The sequence below is a fragment of the Cicer arietinum genome, chromosome 5, assembly GCF_000331145.2.
Source record: "Cicer arietinum cultivar CDC Frontier isolate Library 1 chromosome 5, Cicar.CDCFrontier_v2.0, whole genome shotgun sequence".
Classification (NCBI taxonomy): Eukaryota; Viridiplantae; Streptophyta; class Magnoliopsida; order Fabales; family Fabaceae; genus Cicer; species Cicer arietinum.
The window spans coordinates 77,548,588-77,570,723 of NC_021164.2; the positions used below are offsets into that span (position 1 = coordinate 77,548,588).

At 29.8% G+C, this 22,136-nt stretch overlaps 3 protein-coding genes across 4 annotated transcripts; 2 read left to right on the plus strand and 1 right to left on the minus strand.

Annotated features, from left to right (window-relative positions):
• The first annotated feature begins 3,530 nt into the window (after positions 1-3,530).
• Positions 3,531-6,680, plus strand: LOC101502248 (GDSL esterase/lipase At3g14820-like). 2 transcript variants are annotated; one of them, XM_012715961.3, is made up of 5 exons: positions 3,531-3,847; positions 5,343-5,473; positions 5,650-5,892; positions 5,990-6,245; positions 6,331-6,680. In XM_012715961.3, the coding sequence occupies exons 1-5, from the start codon at positions 3,532-3,534 to the stop codon at positions 6,519-6,521; spliced, it is 1,137 nt and encodes a 378-aa protein (XP_012571415.2). In that variant the 5' UTR covers position 3,531; the 3' UTR covers positions 6,522-6,680. The 2 variants fall into 2 exon arrangements, with proteins under 2 accessions (XP_012571415.2, XP_012571416.2); XM_012715962.3 differs by having other exon boundaries at positions 5,659-5,892.
• A 651-nt stretch (positions 6,681-7,331) lies between these two features.
• On the plus strand, positions 7,332-10,772 carry LOC101501605 (uncharacterized). Its single transcript, XM_004500868.4, has 3 exons — positions 7,332-7,893; positions 8,697-9,167; positions 9,864-10,772. Exons 1-3 carry the CDS (start codon positions 7,810-7,812, stop codon positions 10,554-10,556), a joined length of 1,248 nt encoding a protein of 415 aa, XP_004500925.1. The 5' UTR covers positions 7,332-7,809; the 3' UTR covers positions 10,557-10,772.
• A 323-nt stretch (positions 10,773-11,095) lies between these two features.
• On the minus strand, positions 11,096-16,440 carry LOC101501289 (CO(2)-response secreted protease-like). Its single transcript, XM_004500867.4, has 9 exons — positions 16,172-16,440; positions 15,826-16,085; positions 15,502-15,613; positions 14,882-15,401; positions 13,785-13,885; positions 13,074-13,316; positions 12,442-12,556; positions 12,110-12,320; positions 11,096-11,795 (listed from the first exon to the last, which is right to left on the minus strand). The coding sequence occupies exons 1-9, from the start codon at positions 16,378-16,380 to the stop codon at positions 11,236-11,238; spliced, it is 2,331 nt and encodes a 776-aa protein (XP_004500924.1). The 5' UTR covers positions 16,381-16,440; the 3' UTR covers positions 11,096-11,235.
• Positions 16,441-22,136: the final 5,696 nt, after the last annotated feature.

The window sequence follows — 22,136 nt, forward strand, 5'->3', positions numbered from 1 at the left end:
GAGTCTTTTAGAAACTAAAGCAACTCTGTATATATAATAATAATAACATAAACTAAATTAAATAGCACGCGTTTCTCTTAACTTAATTTTAGTTAATATTTTATTTATTTATTTATTTGATGTTTTATTTTAATTTTAAATGACAATTTAATTTTTTATGTTTTAAAATATCAACAATGTTATATTTTTTTACAAAAATTTAAAGTTTTTATCAAAATTTTCAAACAAAACCTATAAAACTAATTATATTTTTTTAGTATAATACAAAATTTATCAAATTCGTAACTCAAATATTCAAATAAACTCATATTTTCATTCTTTATTTGATATTGTTAGAGATGAAAAATGAATTTATTTAAAGATTTAAATTATGATTTTAATAAAATTTGCATTATATTGTGAATGATAATTAATTTAATAGGTTTTGTTTAAAATTTTTAATGAATTTTTGCATAAAAAAAATAACATTACTGATATTTAAAAAAATAAAAGATTAAATTATCACTTAAAATAAAAAAAATATTAACTAAAATTAAATTAAAGAATCACATACTATTTAGCGTAATAAGATCCATAAGATTGGGTGAGTGACAAACTTTCCCTATCTTTTCAATTAGCCGGAATAGTTCACTGTCTTTGAAAAAATTGGCAGAATGTTATTTCTAATCAAAGATTGTAAGAACCTCTGCCGCACATAATTTATTTACTATATCATGAGTTCATGACATGTAATGTAAGTGGGCTTGTACGAAAATTGTTATGTAATTATTGGCTTCTTATTGGTTTGTGGAAGAAGGGTGGCCAAAATAGAAACTAATCATTTTGTATTGTATATTGCGGAGAAACATGATTATCTTACTAGACAAGCATTTTGGTAAACCGTGTCCACTAGTTGATTAAATTTGGTCTCAACAGGGACTTGTTAAAATTATTTATCAAGAGCCTTCCATTGATTAAATGGATTATTTGTTAAACTAATTGTTACTAGCAAAATATTTCAATTATAATTATGTCTTTTTTATATTTTATATCTTCGACGAAAACATAAAATTTCAATATAAAAATATTACTTTCATTTTAGAAGTTAATATTTCTTCACAAAATTTTTTATTTCATGAAATGTCATGTTTTTATTTGAGTGGTGTGGGAAAGAGAAAAAGAATAAGAGATATGATTTAAATTCCTAGAAAAAAAGTTCAAGACTGGTGAAGTTTTATTTCGTAAAATCATGTTTTAAGAAACATGATTTCAATTGACATATTATAAAATATTTTATTTTAAAAACAACATTCACAAATACTTGTTATGGTAAAATATAGTTAGATGTCTAGTAAACTTGTTTACACAATTAATTAGTATGGTTGTTAAATTAAAAAATAATATAAGTATCAAATATTTTATTCATCATTTATTATTTTTCTTTTAAAGGATTCATTATTTATCACTTGACTGATAGAAAAATTGATATACATCTTATTAAATAAAAACTACATAATTCTACAATTTTATAATATACATTCATGTATACATATTGTACAATCTAATTTTTTATTTATTTTATCTTTTTGTTATAACTTATTATCTCATTATATATCTTATCAAAAAATTATATTTTATAACTGCTTTTTAAAATAATTACGTCATTTATTTTTATTGAACGCCAATGGAAAAACTAGTTTATTAGCTTTTTTGGTCATGTATATATAACAAATAACTACAACTTCAACATTATTTATAATTATAAAATGTAAAAATAGAGTAAAAGGGCATGTGAAAAGCTTATGACGATGAATTTTATATATCCACGAAATATTGTCCATTTAGAACCACCTTGCAAGTGACAGAGGCTTCAATCACTTCTCTCTTTTAATTTGCTCCCCCACAAAAGATTGTAGGTTGATCACTTACACAATCAGATGCAGAGGTTGAACGGTAAGAATTATTGTCATAAGAGAAAGTGGATGAAAACATTTGATTAATTGAAGAAAATACTAGCCATATGCATTACTTAGAGCATTGCACCACAAAAGATTTAATGAGGATATTTTAGACAAACTCATGGCAAACCAAGTTATGAAATTAATTGCTCTTTGAACCAAAAACTTTTCTTACTTAATACTGAAATACTACCTACTTATCTTAAAATTAATTCCGCATCGTAAATTTTAATTATAAATTAAGTATGTGAAAAACTATAAAATGAATAATAAAATAAATTGAAGGACTCACGTGCATTATTTTTCTTTTTTTGGTTATTTAAATTTCTTCTATGCATTTGTATTTTATCTGTTAATTTATCGGCGTAAATAAATACATCATTCAGAGAGGTTCTTTTAATTCCGCGAATGCTTTTTAAACTTGTTTAGCTAATAAATGTAATTGAGTCAACACCATTAATCATTGATCAATAATGTATATTTTATACTTTTAGATTATTCAATTTAAATAAATATTAGAGACTTTTGAAAATATTATGATAAAAGAAGAAAACAGTATCATTTTGTGTGTGTTGAAATTAGTTCAAGACTTTATTTGATAATTACATCGTTGAATTTGATTCATGAATTAAATGAATCGAATTTTAATTGAGAGTTATATAAAAAAAAATTACTTTATGTGTAAATATTAAAATGGTTGAAGATAATATTGAACAAACTGTAAATGTCATTTTGAAATGAAATAAAACTCATTTGAACAATTAATATTAAGACGTTTTTATAATATTTGAAAATTAATAAAAAGACATAAAACTGTATTATTTATAAAAAAACGAAATTCAATATCTAACATAGTAAACAAATCATCAACGTGTTTAAAGTGAGATATTACATTTGTTGCTCAAATCAACTACTTCCGGTAATAATATTGAGTTATAAATAGTGTTTTGACATAAAATTTGTGTCATTTAAAAGTTTGAAACAATGTGTTTAATTCTTATTTATACCATGAAAGTAAATAAAGTTGATTTTAAGTGTTATATGTAAGAAATTGTATTTTTAAGGGTTGCTTCCATTGATTTATAAAATCTTAGTTGAATGGTATTAGGATGAGTCGTGAAATGTCTATCTTGTGATCAATAGGTATTGAATATCACATGGTGAGTGTGTTTGAATAAAGACTTATAATTAGATACAAATAAAGTATTTGTCTGCTTTAAATTAAAACAATTAATTTATGAAAAACAATCATGAAATCTATTGAAAAAGAATAAGAGGGATGTCAATTACTATATGCCCTTACTCTTAGGGCACATGTTAAAGATATTAAAAATAGAAATATTTTATTAAAAAAAAAATTAAACCTTCAAAGAGTTGAAAATATGAATTTTAAAATAAAACTTCTCTATTTAAATAATTAACACGTGTCCTAAAACAACACTTTTCAAAGCATAAACAGTACTTCAATAAATGACCTGAACTAAATATGCCGTGCTTGTATATGACCAATAAATGACCTGAACTAACTAGCCACACAATGAATTATAAGCCTCTATATGATGTTGGATCCACATTACTATATAAAGAAGAAAAAATGATAGAGTACATACATACATGCATAAGCGTGCTCAATTTGGTAATGATGTCCAAAATAATTGCGGTGTTTGTTTGTTGTGTTTTGTGTATCCTTGTTTGTTGTACGACAGAGGATATTAATATTAAGATGGGAGGCAATGAAACAGTAACATTCCCGGCACTGATTGTATTTGGTGATTCAATCGTTGACACAGGAAGTAACAATGACCTAATAACAGAAGCTAAATGCAATTTCCTTCCTTATGGGAGGGATTTCCTCGGCGGAAAACCAACAGGAAGATTTTCCAACGGCAGAGTTCCTCCCGATTTCATAGGTACATTTTATTTTATTTATTTATTATCTTAACCCTATAATATTCTTAGGTAGTGGTAATTAGTCTTACTAATTCGAATTTCAGAAAGAAAAAAAATCCGACAAAAAATTATTTCAGTAGATATTAAAAAATGGTAAATGACATTTAGAGATGTCATTAAGTGAGAATCATAATAATATCACAAGTTTATATTTGTTTTATGGTTAATTTTTTTTTTACCACCAATTTGATTTTTTGAAACAATACTATCAATTTGATAAAAAAAAGAAAGAGAAATGTCATTATTTTTATGTCCACGGGTCTATATGCTCGTGCCCCGCTGTCTTTACATCCTTAATGATATTATGACATGAGAGTTCAGGAGTAGCAATAAAGCTAAATATTTTGGGACCGATTATAAGAAATTTTGACATCATATCTCAATTCAAAATTCTAAGGCAATAGGTATCTGAGTCACCATTCTTATATATCCAACAATTAGCTCATTCTTAGCCGATATATGACTTAACCACTCATACTTGAATCTAACAATCTCTCTCACAAATTCACAAATGTGAGTTTCACACATTCTATATACTTGCACCACCGTTATTATCAACGAGACACACCTCATGACTACAAGATCAAGAAGAATTTCGATACAAGGATCCAACACGAGAATCTCCCCTACCAAATTGAACCATCAATTTGATAGCACTTGTTAGGGAGTTCGAGGATGTGTTGAACAACAATAAATCAAATGCTACAGGATCCACGAGAGACTTTGACATCACATCTTCACCCAAAATCTGAAGACAATAGGTATATAGGTCACCACTCTTATATATCCAACAATTAAGACATTCTTAGTCAATGTGAAATTTAATCATTCACACTTGAATCCAACAATCTCATTACATTTACTATGATAAAAAATTATTGTTTTTACATTATTTGATGGGCTATGTTATGTTATTTTTTTTTATTTTTTTATTTTCTACATTCAAAATATTACATAGAAGAACATTTTAAAAAATGGAGAGCATAATAAGATGTTATGTTTTTGTAAAAAAAACTATTTTAAACAAATTACATACTTAATTCGAACTATTTTTATCTAATTTATTAATATACTATTTTAAATTTGATCAAATGAGCTATATTAATTATTTATGTGCCTAATAGACCAGTGTAGGACTTGCAAAATAAGTTTAATAATAGAAAATGTTACTTTAATAACAAAAAGTAATTGAGAAAATATAAATTTATCTTTGATTTTATTATTTAATTTAATGACAAACAAATTAAAGATTTTTTTTTATCTTTAACTTTGTTGTTACTTACATTTTTCTAATATGTGATAAGTCGAAAAGGTTGCAGGGTTTCATTGAGAAAAGAATGATAAATATTATTTTAAAGAAAGTGATGACATTGCTTATGATTCCCTTTATTTTTTATTTTTTTAAAGAAGACTAATTCGAAAATCAACACATTTATCCTCATTTTGGTCATGCAGCGGAAGAATTGGGAATAAAAGATTTGATACCATCATATAGGAGTTCCGATTTACAATCAAACGATCTCCTTACAGGTGTTAGTTTTGCATCGGGTGCCTCTGGATATGATCCTTTGACTCCACAATTACAGGTAGCTCGTATATTAATTAATATGCCAGCAAACTATATGATCACTTAATAGTTTAGACCAATTAAATTCATCACACAAAAAAATAAATTATAATATTTTTCTATTAAAATTATATTTCCATATTTCTCACTTAATAGTTTGGGATACGATATATTTAAAACTTCTAAGTTGCTTAGTGCTTGCAGTCAGTGATACCATTATCTGATCAACTGAAGCAATTCAAGGAATACATAGAAAAGCTAAAAGGAAATTTTGGAGAAGAAAGAACAAAATTCATCTTGTCCAAAAGTTTAGTACTTGTAGTAGCAAGTAACAACGACATTGGCATTTCTTATTTTGCAACTAGAATTAGGCAAGTCCAATATGATATTGGCTCTTACACTGATATGTTGGTGCACTTTGCCTCCACTTTCATTAAGGTAATCTCAATCTCACTTCCCTTTATATCATTAATTAATGTAACCAATTAGCTATTCTTTGAATGAATTTTGATTGTCCTTTGTTGAACATACCAAGGACATATATGGATTGGGGGCAAGGAGAATAGGGGTGTTTGATGCTGCTCCACTTGGATGCGTACCATTTGAGCGAACGCTATTTGGAGATGAGGAGAGAAAGTGTTCACAAGAAATAAACTCAGCATCACAGTTGTTTAACATTAAACTATCTACACAAATTGACCACCTAAATCAAAATTTGCCTCAAGCCAATGTGGTTTATGTTGATATTTACAACCCTTTGCTTCATATCATTGAAAATCCTATCAAATATGGTAAGAATATATACTTCATTTGTATTTAACACATTTACCGTAAATGATTCTTACATTTAAATAAATCATTTTCATTTATTTATAGGTTTTGAAGTTGTTGACAAGGGATGTTGTGGCACAGGAACTATAGAACTAGGTACACTATGTAATCAGTTGCAACCAACTTGCATAGATGATTCTAAACATGTGTTTTGGGATGCATTTCATCCCACAGAGAAAACGTATCAGATTCTTGTTCGTGATCTCCTCAACAAAACTTTACACAAATTCTTTTGAAAGAACTCCAAATTCAAGTTCATTAATCCGTCTCCACAATTTAAAATATATAACTTTCTAATAGTGCACAATAAATAAATGAAGTGGTTGGATCATTTACTTTATGTAAATTTGAAGATATATGAATTTTTATATAGCACATGCCTTATATTTTTAGCATTTCTTTATCTTCACTCCCTTGAGTTAATGCTTGAAAAACTTTTACAATTTCTTTTCTAAAGAAAAAGGTAAGGGTTTGGTCGATATCACCATATATCTGATATTGTTTTTAGTTTTGATTCTTAGTCCATGTGCAGGAAATTGAAGTTTTTTGGGTTAATTTACAAAAGAGCTTATTCTTTTACTCTTGAAGTCACTTGAACAATTTATATTTGATGAAAAAATACAATTTTTTTCTCTAAGAGTAAACTGTATTTTTACATGGGAGAATTTCTTTTTCCACCTCCCTTTTTATACAAGAGCCTTTTTTTTTTTTAAAAATATGAATTGACTATAAAAAGATTTGGTGAGATAATCTAATCTAAAGAAGAAAAAAGTGGTTTGTCATGACCAATATCTCAATAGTTCCAAACTTAAAGGACTTATAAAAAAGAAATTTCTTTTTCCATCCTATTATGTTTTAAAAAATATCTAGTTTCTAATTCTTTTATTTTATCATATTTTAATCCTCTTAGGATTGACTAATCAAGAAGAGATTTGTTCGGAGTTAATTATGAAACATAAATACTAATTTTTTAATTTTCAGGATTTTTTACACTTTTAAATTAGTCAATTTAAAATCGTAAAACATAAATTTAAAAGTTTTTTATACCTTTAAATTAATTCAGAAGTGTAAAAAATTATGAAAAATTTCAAATTAATATTTACATATTTAAATTGAGAAATTAAAATAAATTATGATTGAATTAGTTAATTTATAAAAAATTAAAATTGACAAAACAGATAAATTTTGAGAATTTTTGAGAATACACTAGGGAAATATCCCCATAAAATGGTGATACTAAAATGGGCTTATCTAACCAATGGGTCAAAGCCCAAAAACTTACAAGAAAACAAACCCTTTGGATTGTTAAACCGTTAAACAAAACCGTCAAAAAGAACCGACCACCGAAAACAGAACAGAACAGAACCGAACCGCAACATACACCGTACAGTTGAACTGCGCTTGTCCTTTTTATTTGGCGAATGAAATTCTCTCTTCGTCTTTAACGAAGACAAAACAAAGAGGTTTTGCACCGTGCGCATGATAGCTTATACAGTGAGCTTTTGTTAGTTCAGTGGAGTAATAATGGACTCTGTTGGCGACCAATTTAAAGCTTTTGCTAAATCCGGCCAGCACTTTCTTGACGCCATTTTCCGTCGCCGCAATCCGGTACTCTCTCTTTCTTTTATGTTTCTTTTAGGTTTTAATATAATTTATTTTGGAAAAAAAATTATCATATATGAATTGGGGTTGAGAAAATTGTTGGAATGTAGAAGGAGACGAGGAAATAGAATTATGTAGAATGATGATATTTTTTATCATCGGTAATTTGGTAGACGGCGTATCAGTATTAAATTAGTATTTAGAATTAGACCATAGATTATTTGATGGTGGGTTAGAGTTTAAAAAAATTGTGTCTGAAAATGATAATTTAATGGTGTGTTTTGAGGAATAGGGTGTTCTGAAAATGATAATGTAAGTATGATTTTGAAATTTTCATTGGTTCTCTATTATCAGTTTTACTCACCAAAAGTTGAAATTAGCAACATCTGTTCTGTATGTGAGGAGTGTTGCTAGGGCGAATACTTCTTAAAGAAATGAAAAGTTGCAATTGATTAATGTACACCTATTAAAAAGCAAAAACATCTAGATTTTTCAAAGAGATGTGCTATTTAAAATGGAAGTAATTTAATATTTATTTAATAGCATGAATGAATGAGTGAGAAGAGAGAAAAAAACAGAAATATTGGAGAGAGAAAAGAGTGAAATAGAGCGAAAAAGTAAACATTCCTTTTCAATTTAATGTTTGTGCAAAAGTTACAAATTGTTTTTCATTCCAATGATTACATTATCCATTACCAAGTATGTACATGTATGTGCGCGTGCGTCAAAGGATACACAAAGGATACACGGTTCTTTGGTGCTTCTCTGTGATGTGGTTTTGACATCTGTTTTTGCAATCATAATTTCAGATTGAAATCCTTAAACGTTTACAAAGAGAAGCTTTCTCAGATCTAATGAAGCTCAGAGACCGACAAGAAAAGGTCGAGAGGATGCTTTCCTTCTATAAATCATCCAAAGGAGGTCCTTTTCAGGAAACCATCACCCACGTAAGGGGACAGATGGATTTCATGGGGGCTTTATTGATCATGGGTGACTTTAATCAGCCAAACTTAGATATCATAAACAGGTCTGGAATAAAAACAGGCATTGATTCAAGGATTGCTTTCGAAACCAGTATCGGTAAGGAGAGTGCTCTTGCTGCAGAGTTTGTGGCCACTCCAAAAGGAAAGGAACATCCTAGTTTTGATGTCCTTGAAATGCCACTTTCTTTAGCAAAACTCAGTTATACAGTAAATGTCAATGATTGGTTATCTCTGATGGCTGTTCCAGTTGGAGCCCAATGTAGAGATGTTGCAGTTGGTTCAAATTCTTTTGATCAGGTACTATTTAGTTGTGTTTGCTTCTCTGATGAATTTAACTATGTCCACCGTTACAATATGTTGCTAGTTGCAACTAGCATTTAGTTTGGTATTCGGTATTCTGATATAAAAGATTCTGGTAGGAGAACTTAGGAGACTCAAGAGTACAAAAACATAGGGCACCAAATTGACATCAGAATGAAAACTTTAGAAGAGTTGTGAGTACAAAATCATGTGTTCTGTAATCCGTTGTTATCTGTCATAATGGGGTAAAAGGTATTGGAAAGCATTGGAACAGCATGCTAGTTGTTAAAATCACATGAACATAGCCTTCATAAATTTGCTAAATATGTGTTCTTGGATAGGGACATTACTGTTGTCGAGGCACATGCAGATCAAGTATCAAGTAGCAATTGTTGAGCTTACCTCCATTTTCGTGCATTGTATCTGTATTCATGACTTTCTTAACTATAAATGGAGCATTAGGTTAAAAAACTTTGCGTAAAAAAAAAGGTTGAAACCTTAAAATATTATCCTATTAAAACTAAAATCAGCTTAGATATATTATTTATTTCTGTATATGTTGTCATGTTGACACATCCGTCGCGCTTAGGGTAGGAAACTAGTAGACAAATATGTCATTTATAATGCTACTGTGTTGTTTTCCTTTTGCTAATTAGGCCTTTGAAATATTGATATGGTGTTGTGTCCATTTAGCCAGGAAAAGGCCTCACAGATTTTTCCTCTTTTGGACCGCCCCTTCTGAATCTACTTAACGGTAGTGCTATCGGCGTAGCTGTGAGAAAGTCATGTTTTATTGCTTCATTGGCTCAATTTGTAGCTGGACTGGGAATGCCTTCTGGTTCAAATACAATGGAGAATAGATACAGCACATTCGGACAACTTGTGTGTCAATTTCGAAGAGGAACAAAGCTATCTGTTCTTGGTGTTCACCAACTGCCTTTGTTATCAAAGCAGCTTAGAAAATTCGGAGCTTTTACAATTCCAATAGTCTTGTCTGATCAACATGAAATGTCTGAGACAGAACCTGAAACATCACCATTCATAGGAGCAAGGACACAGGTCGCAGCTGGTTCTACTGCTATAGTGTTGGAGTCTGAACTCGATGGCTTTACAAAACTTGGAGGTTGGGTTGAGATGAACACAGTAAATCCAAAATCTGTACAATGGGCTGTAACCATGTCTGATGTTTCTGAAGATTCATTTGGTTGGGGAATGAGTCTTGGCGGGATAGTTGGAGATTCAGCGACTGCAGATCATTTTCAGGCTGAATCCTATGTAAAATTTAACATGGGTGATAAATTTTGCTTGAAGCCAGGTCTTGCATACGCAACGGATGGAAATTCCAAAATAGCCGCGTTAATGCTTCGGTCTAATTGGTCCTTGTGATGATTTTCTTCTGCTGATTTATATTATTAGCCTGTTTGATTTTCTTTTGGAAAGCCTCAAACCAAGATTTTGGGGTTCTGAAGAGGAATCCAAACATGCACTGTGTACTTCTTAGTTTGTTCAGATTCTAATTACTTGCCTCAAGGTATATATACAACTAATCATTTTTTTGTCATTAGAACTGCTTGATCCAATACATATTTGGTTTTCATTTTTTGTTTTTTTGTTTGGTTGATTTCATTTTTTTTGGCTGTTTGACTCAATGCATGTTTGGTTCTCTCATTATTAAGTTCATTCTGCATGGCTATGATGTATGATTGATTTCGATATTAACTTTGGGGGCCAACGTGATGTTTATCCAAAAGTTGTTCATACTGTATCCTAGCCTAGAATTATTGCAACAAAAATATTTATGCAAACAAGGTTTTGACATATTCACACCAAAAGTAAGTTGGCTAAAATTATATCTGACTTACAAAATATGAACATCACATCAACTTAACTCATACTGTAATGTAAGTTAGAACAAATTTAACGTGTAAGTAGAAAATAACATAAAATTTTAAAAAGGGTAAATAACATTAACTACACAGGAGTAGGTATCTACAAGAACTCAGCTTGTATTTATTCATAATTCTTTTAATTTAGCTACATAGTTTTTTCTCTTATGAACATTTAGTTACATAGCTAATACAAAAGGACTTCGAACACTATGTTTACCATTACTCCAGGTAATGGATCCAAACAGATCTTCCTTCTTCAAAGTTGAAGTCGAGGAGAAAATAACTTGGTAGCTTAGTTTTTTGCTGTTTTTCGAAAATTGGAGTTTCTCGGGAATCAACTTGACATTCACCTCACTCGGAGCGTTCACAACGGAGGAGTAGACCGTTTCATCCTCTTCACCAACGTTTGTAACAGTTCTAGTCACATTCACGGTTCCTTTCCCATTGAAGTTGGAGATTGCTATGGAAGGGTAGTTGATATTGGAAATATGATCAGGAGTTGAATCCTTGGGGCAACTGAAACTATCTGGGACAGTTTTGGAGATAATCTTAATTGTGGTTATATTGAATCCAAGGTAACACAAGTAGTTCAAGTAGTCAACGGTGGTGGTTTCATAAACTAGCCCTGGTTGAAATGGTTCAGATGTTGTTATTTCCCCTGCTCCATAGTCATAAGGCGTGGCTACTGACTCTGAATCAGTTGTAATAGGAGCATTCATATTGTTAATTTGATTTGCTGCATTTAAAAAAATAGGAGTTTATGAGTTGCTAGATAGATATCATTATCTAATTCAATATTACATTACGTGAATAGTCAAATTTAATATGTGAAATTGTAATAGTTAGACAATTTGATTTCTAAATGATCTATAAAATTTTAAAAATCTTTGATCGCATTAGTCTTTGTAAGTGTGTCAATATTTAGAGACTAAATCAATTGACTTAAAACGACCAATAATTTTTTATTTTAGAAATCATTTTAGTATTCAAAATTACTGATATTTGGAGACTAAATTGATGATTCATTTGTATAAAAATGAAAAGCCTGACCAGAGGTCATGATTGCTGATCTGATTGCAGAGGGACTCCAAGTAGGGTTCTGAGCTTTGATGCTGCCTGCAAGGCCTGAAACATGTGGGCATGACATAGAAGTCCCTGAGGCAATGTAATATGGTGAGGGCTTTTTCCCTTTTGGAACCCTTGATGAGTCATTGCCAATCCATGCTGCAAGAATGTCAACTCCTGGTGCTGCAATATCAGGCTACACACAAAGAAACTGATCCTGTTAAGTTCTGAGCAAACATTGATATGATATAGTCACATGATTTATAATCCTCTCTCTCTCTCTATATATATATACACACATATATATATATCCTTACTTTGAGAATATTCTTTGAAAGCGCTGAAGGCCCTCTGGATGAAAAGGCTACCACCACGGGCGCAGGCTTATAATTAATGCCTGTAACTGTTGGTAGAATTGTTGCCACTGGATTCCTGCAGATTATTATATGTAAAAGCAAATTCTAAGAAAAGCATTAGTTACTTAAAAAATAGTGAGCTTGTTTACCGAGTTATTTTTGTCGTTAGACATACATGATTTATAATAGGTTAAAATATATGTTTAGTCTACGTAAATATAACAACTTTGCAATTTTATTTTTTACTTTTTGTCCATGGAAAAATACGATATTGTAATGAGTCTCCAACATCAATATTCCATTAAAAGCAGAAGAGGAAAGTTATTGAGTGGTTTGGGAGGAGGGAAAGACCAAAACTCTTTTCATAGATAAGAATTTCCTTGCAACAAGCCTCTATAATTCTTGGTAGGTAACTCATATTGACTAGTCTGAATGTGTTAATTCTGCATTCTCTATAGTGTGTATAATTCTGTTTCAATTGTAATTGTAATCTTATTATAAAAGTTAGTTTCTACAATTAAACCTTTATAATAAGATATCATAACATGTTATGTTTATGCATTATAATAAATAAAAAATACTGCATTACTTACTTTGTTGAATTGACATATTGGAGGAGTGTGGCAGCATCTTTGGGATTTACGTCAGTTGCTGGGAAGTCAACAGAATTTGTGGCCATTGTGAGATCTTGGTTAGTAACATGAACAAGACCTATTCCACCCGCATCTTTCACCAGTTGAACTTTAAAACCAGTCAAATAAACATCATCTATGCCATCGCATAAGACAATCTTTCCTTTCACTTTTTTCTCATCTAATGAATTTGGGTGACACTTCCTGCATTTCACAAATTATATATTTTTTTTCATAACTTCAAAATCTTGGGGTGCTAGGCTTCTCTTTATGCCTAACAAGTTTGGAAAAAAATTTCTAACCTGAGTTTGGATGTAAACATTCGGAAAATAAAATTTATTTTATATTGTTTAAAAGTACATTTTTAAATAATTTAGAGATTGACTGTCATATATTTTTAATGTAAAAAAAATTACACTGTCAAAGTTAAATATCTCTAATGATCTAACAGTTAAAAATTTACACTGTAAAAGTTAAATATTTCTAATGATCTAACAGTTATAGTTCGCTTCGCTGACAGTGTAAATATTTTTTATATTAACCATATAAACAAATTAAATTTAATAATTTATACAGTTTAAAAGTACAGTTTCAAAAACAATTTTGTTAAAGGTGAAAATGAAAATAGCCACAATAAGTTTATTCATTACCAGATAGATTTTGTGTACGTACCTTGCATCATCTAAACTGGCGCTAATTGCTTTGGCAGACTCACCATGTACTAAAGAATAATCGGGGGATTTTGAAAGAGGGGATAAATTTATGGCTTCACCCTAAAGTATAACAATTATTAAGCATGAGCACAGATAGCAAACACAATTCATGTACAATTTTAAACAATAGTTTGATAACCATACACACATAGTCTACATATAAAAACCCAATAAATATTTATGTGTTGATTAAATTTTTAAAATGAAATAGTTTTTCTAAAAAATCTAATGAATACATAAGAAACGAGAATACTTTTTGAAAAAAGTAAAAAAAAGTTGGATTAAAACAGCTTATTATTCCAAAATTATTTTAAAAAATTATTTGTAGATAATAAAAAGTATAGTAAATGTTTAATATAAACCCTAGTACCTATACTATATCCAACTCGTCTAGAAAAAGCAAGGGAATATTATTGCCTTTTCTTTTTCTATACTAATGTATGGTGAAGTAAATAAGTGTTATAGAAGTTGACGTGGGTCAGTTGAGTTTGATCAAAATTGAAATTCAAACTATGGAGATAACATTGAATTGAGTTTGGTAATAAATTGAATTGGATTAAACGATGTTGGATTGAATACTGAAATATCTATGTTTTTTTTTTAAATTTACTTGTTAATAATAGATATAAATATACAATTAATAAATATATCAAAATCATAAAATTCATCCTAAAATACTTTTACTGCAAACATTAGTTTTTATGAAATGATTAATATTAACAGCTAGTTGTAAATTTTATTATAGGGTCTTCAATCTTCATGTTCTTCTCCCAAACTACTTTACCCTACAACCAATTAAAATTTGAGTATGAAGACCATACACCGAATGCTACACCGTTGATAACTTATAATTTTGTGTATGTTTATTTAATAATTAATTTGTAGAAATAACTATAATTTTCTTTATGAGACGTATTTATTTATGTCGAAAAAGAAAAGTCTGAAAATTGTTAGGAATTTTCAAAATAATAAAAAGTAAATGAGTATATCGTTAAAAAAAAAAGAAAAAAGAATAAAAAGTAAATGGAATATAGCAAAGTATAAAAGAAATAGTACCTTAATAAGTTTGTTATTACCCAATACGACATTGGATTGAAAAAAGCGATCGAGGGTAGTGGCTCCAACGGTAAAAATCCAAGGAGCATCATTAACAACAGTTTCGGGATCTGGTCCAGAATTCCCAGCGGAGCAAACCACGAGAATGCCACGCTCCACAGCATGAAACGCTCCGATTGCAACCGGGTCGGTTGCCAAATCGGGTCGAAAATCCGGTGACGCGCCAAGCGACAGCGAAAGCACATTAACTCCATCGGCAATCGCATCGTCGAACCCCGCAAGGATGGACGAACCAGAACACCCAATGTCTTTTAAGCACACTTTGTATACCGCCAATCTCGATTCAGGGGACCCACCTTGTGCTGTACCTTCCCCGATACCGTAGTAAGATGCTCCACTGACAACGCTACCTGCCGCCGTCGACGCCGTGTGGGTCCCATGTCCATATGTATCCCTTGGCGTGTTGTCCGGGTCATCTTTCTGGTCAGGGTTTGGGTAATACCTTGCTCCTATTAACTTCCTATTCAAAATTAAAATTACATTTATGCCAGCTGTTAATCTAATGGACCCCACAACACAAATAATAATAAACAACCCTGGTGCTTGTATTTTTTATTTACCTGTTACAGTTGGATGAGTTAAAATCAATTGATTTCATGCAACTGCCTTTCCAACTGGATGGAATTGAATCCATTCCCTTGTCTGAAAAACTTACTGCTTCTGGCCATATACCTGAATATATTCATTCTTTCATTTCATTAATTAAATGATTAAACCAATCAATCCACTACCAATCAAATTAATTCATGATAAGGATCACTTACTGAATCTATGTTATTTAACACGTACATACATATGTATCATTTTTTTTTATATCAACAAATAATTATGCCTCCGTCCTCTATAAATTATAACGTAAATTTTTTTAATCAATAAACAATAACCTGTGTCTAGTAAGCCAATTACGACGTTGGATGAAGAAGAAGAAGCAGAAGAAGAAGAATCTGAGTGAGTGTCGATTTTGACATGAGTTTGCAAGTCGAGGAAATCCCATGAACGTGTAGTGTGAAGGTTGAGAATGGGATCAGGGAAGACAGAAACAACACCAGGTTGTTGAGCAATTGAGTTTGCTTCTTCTTTTGATAGATGAGCTGCGAAGCCTGAGAATCCGTGTTTGTAGTTTCTTACTAGAGCTTTCTCATTCCTATTCATTTCACATTTCAATTATTATTACTATTATCATTCATTCATTCATTCCACATGCAATTAATGCTTTAATTCATTCATTACCTTCTTAACACTCTGTTTAATAGATGAGCATGATCATTGCGAAGGGAAGCATTTGATGAATCAGCTGCTCCCATATACACAATATATACTTTCTTCTCATTCTCTGTTTCACTTATATCACCTGATGATTTTCTTGATTCTCCAACACAAATTACACCAAACAAATTTAATACTACTATCAATAAAATTGGATTTCCTTTCATCTTCATCGTTATGTTCTCTTAATGAACTGTTTTGTGTTCAATTAGTTTCTGATGACCATGCTTGGTAACTCTAGAACACATATATATATATAAGAAGCAATGGGTCTATTTTAAGTTAATAATAATTAAGTTGGTGCTTTCTTGTGTCAGCAACCAATTATATGATTTACGGTAATTAAGATATAAATCAGAAATTTGCACACAAAATATATATATATATATATATATATATATATATATATATATATATATATATATATATTTTAACAATATAAATAATTATATATGTTAACAATGAAAAGAGGAAGAAGAGAGGCAATCACTCTAGGGTTTCATAACATAGAACGAACCAAACTTAAGTTAATAGGATTACAATGAGTATATATATAAAAGAATAGAAATGTCTAAAATACCCTTACTACTAATATATAATAACATTATCTAACATCTCCCATCAAACTCACAATGCATTAACATGGAACATCGAGAGTTTGTCAACTAAAAAACGAAAAAGTTTAATGGAATGCATCTTTGTGAACAAATCAGCAATCTGTAAAGAAGAATAGTACGAATACTGGTCATCTTGGCTACAAGAGCAAAAGTTTCTTCATGATCCATACCATAGTGTTGAGAGAAATCCTTAGCAACAAGACGTGCTTTGTAGCACTCAACTGACCCATTAGATTTACTTTTGATCTTGTATACCCAACGAGACTCAATAACACGTTTTTCAGGAGGAAGGGGTACTAATTTCCAAGTATTGATTTTGTGCAATGCAGATAGTTCTTCTGCCGTAGTCTGCTGCCAAAGAGGATCAAGATCAACCTCTTTATAGGAAGAGGGCTCAGACAAAGTTTACGAGAGGGGTAACGAAGAGGATCAACAATTGCAGGAGGTGGTTGGACAGCCGGGGGCACAAGAGGGATGTCACCAAAGAAGAAGCAACAATCAAAGAGAAGAACCAACAAAGAGAGAAGCAACGAAAGAAGAAGCAGAAGCCAAAGAGATGATCATTAGCTATACCAAACAATCACAATAAAGAGAGAAACCAAACCAACAAATCATATCAAATAATCACAATCAAGAGAAGAACCAAGCCAACAAAAAATCAAACTGAAAAAGGAGCGATAAAAAAAAAGGAGCAACAACCATATCAAAACAAACCTTAATATATAATATAAAAGCCCAATAACATTCTACTTAACATCTCCGCTAAAATTTCCTAATATTGAAACAACCCCTCAAACTAAAGCTCAAATCAACCAATATCAAAATCAACAGATAGGAACAACCAAAGAAGTAGCACCACGAAACCAAATCAAAACAAACCAAACCAAATAGAACCAAACAAAACTAAATCATATCAAACCAAACTAAACTACACCAAATCAAACTAAACAAAGAGAAAAACAACCAAATAGATGAACCACGTGAGAGAAGCGCAAACAAATAGAACAATCAATATGGAGAGAAGCAACAAAGCAAATCACTAGAGAGAGGAACAATCAAACAAAAGAAGCAAAAGAGAGAGCAACAACACAGAAGAAAACAACCAAAGAGATAGGAGAAACGAACAATTAAATTACCAACCAAATCAAAAAAGAACCACAACAATTGAAAACATGTGAACCAAACCAAAATTAATTCCTTAATACTGATCATAACAAACAAACATCAGAAAGAGACATGTTATGTGTGGAGACAGAACCAACGCCTGCTAGTGGCATATGAGTGCCATCAGCAGTCATAACTGACACATACGAGACATGTTTCACAGACACAAAAGATTTATCATCGTATGTCATATGATGAAATGCTCATGAATCAAGAATCCATATAGAAGGAGATATATCTAACATACTAGAGAAGTTCAAACCTTTAGAAGAGGTGGAAAACATAGCATGTGATTGAGTGACAAGAAGTTTTTGAAGTTGTTCTGCAATATCAGATATTTGGAAAACAATCTCAGATGAGTATACAGAACCAGAACTAGAGCCAAACCAATGGTAGAAGGAGCAGAAGCAACAACATTGGACGATGGCCCCCTAAAATTCTTCTCTCCACAATTTTGGACAATGTATTTTCCAATGTGCTTGAAGAGAATCATCCTTAGCACCAGCCATAACAAATAATGACAGGAAAATACGACAAACACAATCACTGAGACAAAATAAATTCGAGATAATCTGGTGATGTACGAGCCCGATTTCTCCTCCTACAGACGGTGTTTCGCTGATCCGACCATTGAAGACGAAGACCTGAATGTTGCGAACCTTCTGTCCAAAAAAGCAGTCCGATCCAACGGTTAACGAATGCGCAATCAATGTTTTTGTGAGACTGATTTAACAAAATCGAGAATAGGGTTACTATTCTCTTTTCTCTTTTGGTGGTTGTCTTTCCTATCAAAATAATCTCTCTCTTCTTTATAATAGATCCCAAAATCAACCAAAGCTCTTTGATATCATGTTAACAATGAAAAAAGGAAGAAGAGAGGCAACCACTCTAGGGTTTCATAACATAGAATGAACCAAATTTAAGTTAATAGGATTACAATTAGTATATATATAAAAGAATAGAAATGTCTAAAATACTTTTACTACTAATATATAATAACATTATCTAACAATATAGAATACAAAATTTTTTTGTAAATACAAGAATTACAAGGAGAGTAAATAGTGAAACATAAAAGGACTTAACTACTAACTTAAAAATAGAAAAGGCCTAATTACATAAGCCCAATAAATTATTGTAACATTTTTAATATTAACATTTAATAATTACTCAATTCTTTCAATTCAATATTTCTGAAAAAATTATTAAATAGATTTTACAAATAACTTTAAATGATTATATTTTCAACAAATCATCCCACAATATTGACATAATATATGACCGGTCTAAATAGGCATCATATTTCTTATAGCCCAATGTGTGGTGGCTATTAATTTGGTTTCGTTTCTTTTTAGTGGAAGCAACTTCCATCGGAGATGAATTAATTAATTTAATGTGTCAGAGTAATTTTTTGAGCATAAATTATTGTAAAATCAGAGTGTATATTGGTTCTTATGATCGTATTCATGATCAATTATTGTAGGTGCTTTCGTCATATATTGTTGATTTATCACATTCAAAGCTAGAGGGTTTTGAGGATTTTTCTTCTTTTATTTCAATGTTTTATTGACATATGATGATTCTTGTATTGCTTGGACTTATCCCCTTTTCATCATAAAAAGAAAATATACATAAAAAAAGTGGTATAAATCAATTTTACATTTGTATTATTTAATAAAAATGATTGATTTTATTATTTTACCATATAATTGTAATTTTCATCGATCAATAATATTACACGATCAATGACTCACATGACAATACATATCCTATAAACCCTTAAAATATTTTACATAACATTTCATCAAATTTTACCATATAGATTTTATGAAGACTTTTTAAAAAACAAATATAACTTAATGACATAACGATGAGATATAATTCAATGTATGTGTGATATTTTTTACACGATAATACATATCCATTAAAAGTTCTATAATTTATGCTATTGTGGAGTTGATGCATGCGTATTGCTTATGCGCATTGCAAATTGGCATGAAGCATTTCATCCACGCAAAGTGCCCCATTTGAAGATATAAAGCTGCGTAAATATATACTATTTTTTGTGCTATAACCACAAATATATACGATAAGTCGATATATAACTACCACTCAATAAGTGGAGGTAGCAACTAGTTAGTTTTACATGTGATAAAATGCAACGAATTCTGAATACACAATGTAAATTATAGTAATCAATGCTTGGGAATATACTATATATGAACATATAGTTTTAAATTGTGATTTATAAACACAATTACGATAAGAGTATTTTAGAAGAAGAAAACACAAAACCGTATAACAATCAATGAAAATCATATTAAAAGAAGAAAAAATATAAACTCTTGCTGCATGTATTGCCTTGTCATAAATTAAATTCTCTAATTATAGGAATCTTTTAGAAACTAAAGCAACATCATATATGATAACAATAACACCATGTGATTCAGCTGATCAGCGATTAAGTTTCCATATCTTTGCAATTAGTCTGAATAATTCAATGTCTTGGTAAAAATTGTGGGTATGTTAATTCTAATTAAAAATTATAACAAGCTCAGTCACACATAATTGACCTTCACTATATTATGACATGTAAGTGGGCTTGTGCGTGAATTATTGTGTCTAATTATTGTCTTATGAGAATGGAAGAGTGATCAAACTAGAAATTAATCATGCTGTATTCTAATTTGTGGAGATTTATCGTTATCTTACTAGACAAGCATTTTGGTAAAACATATCCACTAGTTTATTGAATTCGGTCTAAACGAGCACTTGTTAAAATTATTTATGAAGAGTAACTAGTAAAATATACATGCATTCGCATAAGTCACGCGACTTTAATTATTATACGAAGATAGACGATATATAAATAGTTTAGAAAATAAATTTAATTGTAAAATATGGAAGAAAAAAATATAAAATATGGTTGATATAAATGATAAATGCAATCTTCAAAATCATCTAATTAAGTAATGAAAAAATACATAAAAGAAAAATTGATAAACTGCAATTTTAGTAAAATATATAAGACTCTGATTTCATTCTTGATTCAATAAAAAAAAAACCAAATTAATATATGAATAATCAAAATAATATCTGAAAGATACAATTTTATTATTATAAAAGTTCTTTAAAGATATAATTTAATGTTAAAATAGATCAATGACCATTGTAACATCATAGACTAAACTGATAGACATTTTAATGATTCAATGATTAACTTAGACCAAAATATAACATATTATATTTTCCAAGACTTAAATGGTGGTTTATCTAAATAATAACTATTTTATCCATATAATTTTTGTGGACTTAATATTGTAATTATTATTTTGTTCTCGTTGAAATTATAAACAAAAAAAATTTGTTTTATATGTGGCCGTTATAATTTGTATAATAAAGTTTTGGCATAATTGTTCTTGTGGTCTTTAACTTAACTTCAGATAACACTTCAGTCATTTATTTTTTTCTCTCCCTAATTTAGTCATTTATTTAATTTTAAGTAAACAATTTGATCTTTTGTGTTTTAAAATATTAATAATGTTATCATTTTTTAAAAAAAATTCATCAAAATTTTCAAATAAAATTCATAAAATTAATTATCATCTTCCATATAATATAAATTTCATAAAATTTATAACTCAAATATTCAAATAAACTCATATTTTTATTGTATATATTTTTTGAATTTTTGTAATAAAATTAAATAAATGACCAAATCGAAAAAGAAAAAAAACAGTTAATAATTGAAGTGTTATCTAAAATTAAGTGAAGGGAAGTATGAGCTATTGTGCCTAAATTTTGAATCGGGTAAGAGCATGGTAATAAAGTTTATTTGGATTTTGAATGGTCTAATAGAATTTTATTTGTGTTTTATTTTAGATAGTATTGAGTGGTTGTAATTAGTGATTGAATTGGATTTTAACAGTATGTATTTTCCTAGTATGCACACCTTGTGTTTGTAGAGGTTAATTTGAATGAAAGTTTCTCTGTCTTTGCAAAAAAAACAAAACGGTTTTGAGAATGATAATCTTTTTTAATTATTTTTTTGTTTTTTAATCATTGATCTATTTGATGAGTTATAAGTATTTGTATATTTGAATAGTTATTTATAATTAGTGTATTATACTTTTCACATGTATTTATGC

Coding starts and splice junctions, on each gene's coding strand:
- LOC101502248 (XM_012715961.3), top strand. CDS start 3,532: ATGATAGAGTACATACATACATGCATAAGCGTGCTCAATTTGGTAATG. Junction 3,848..5,342: donor AGTTCCTCCCGATTTCATAG/GTACATTTTATT, acceptor TTGGTCATGCAG/CGGAAGAATTGGGAATAAAA. Junction 6,246..6,330: donor TGAAAATCCTATCAAATATG/GTAAGAATATAT, acceptor ATTTATTTATAG/GTTTTGAAGTTGTTGACAAG.
- LOC101501605 (XM_004500868.4), top strand. CDS start 7,810: ATGGACTCTGTTGGCGACCAATTTAAAGCTTTTGCTAAATCCGGCCAG. Junction 7,894..8,696: donor TTTTCCGTCGCCGCAATCCG/GTACTCTCTCTT, acceptor TCATAATTTCAG/ATTGAAATCCTTAAACGTTT. Junction 9,168..9,863: donor GTTCAAATTCTTTTGATCAG/GTACTATTTAGT, acceptor GTGTCCATTTAG/CCAGGAAAAGGCCTCACAGA.
- LOC101501289 (XM_004500867.4), bottom strand. CDS start 16,380: ATGAAGATGAAAGGAAATCCAATTTTATTGATAGTAGTATTAAATTTG. Junction 15,402..15,501: donor AACTCATCCAACTGTAACAG/GTAAATAAAAAA, acceptor AATTTTGAATAG/GAAGTTAATAGGAGCAAGGT. Junction 12,557..13,073: donor CAATATGTCAATTCAACAAA/GTAAGTAATGCA, acceptor AATAATCTGCAG/GAATCCAGTGGCAACAATTC.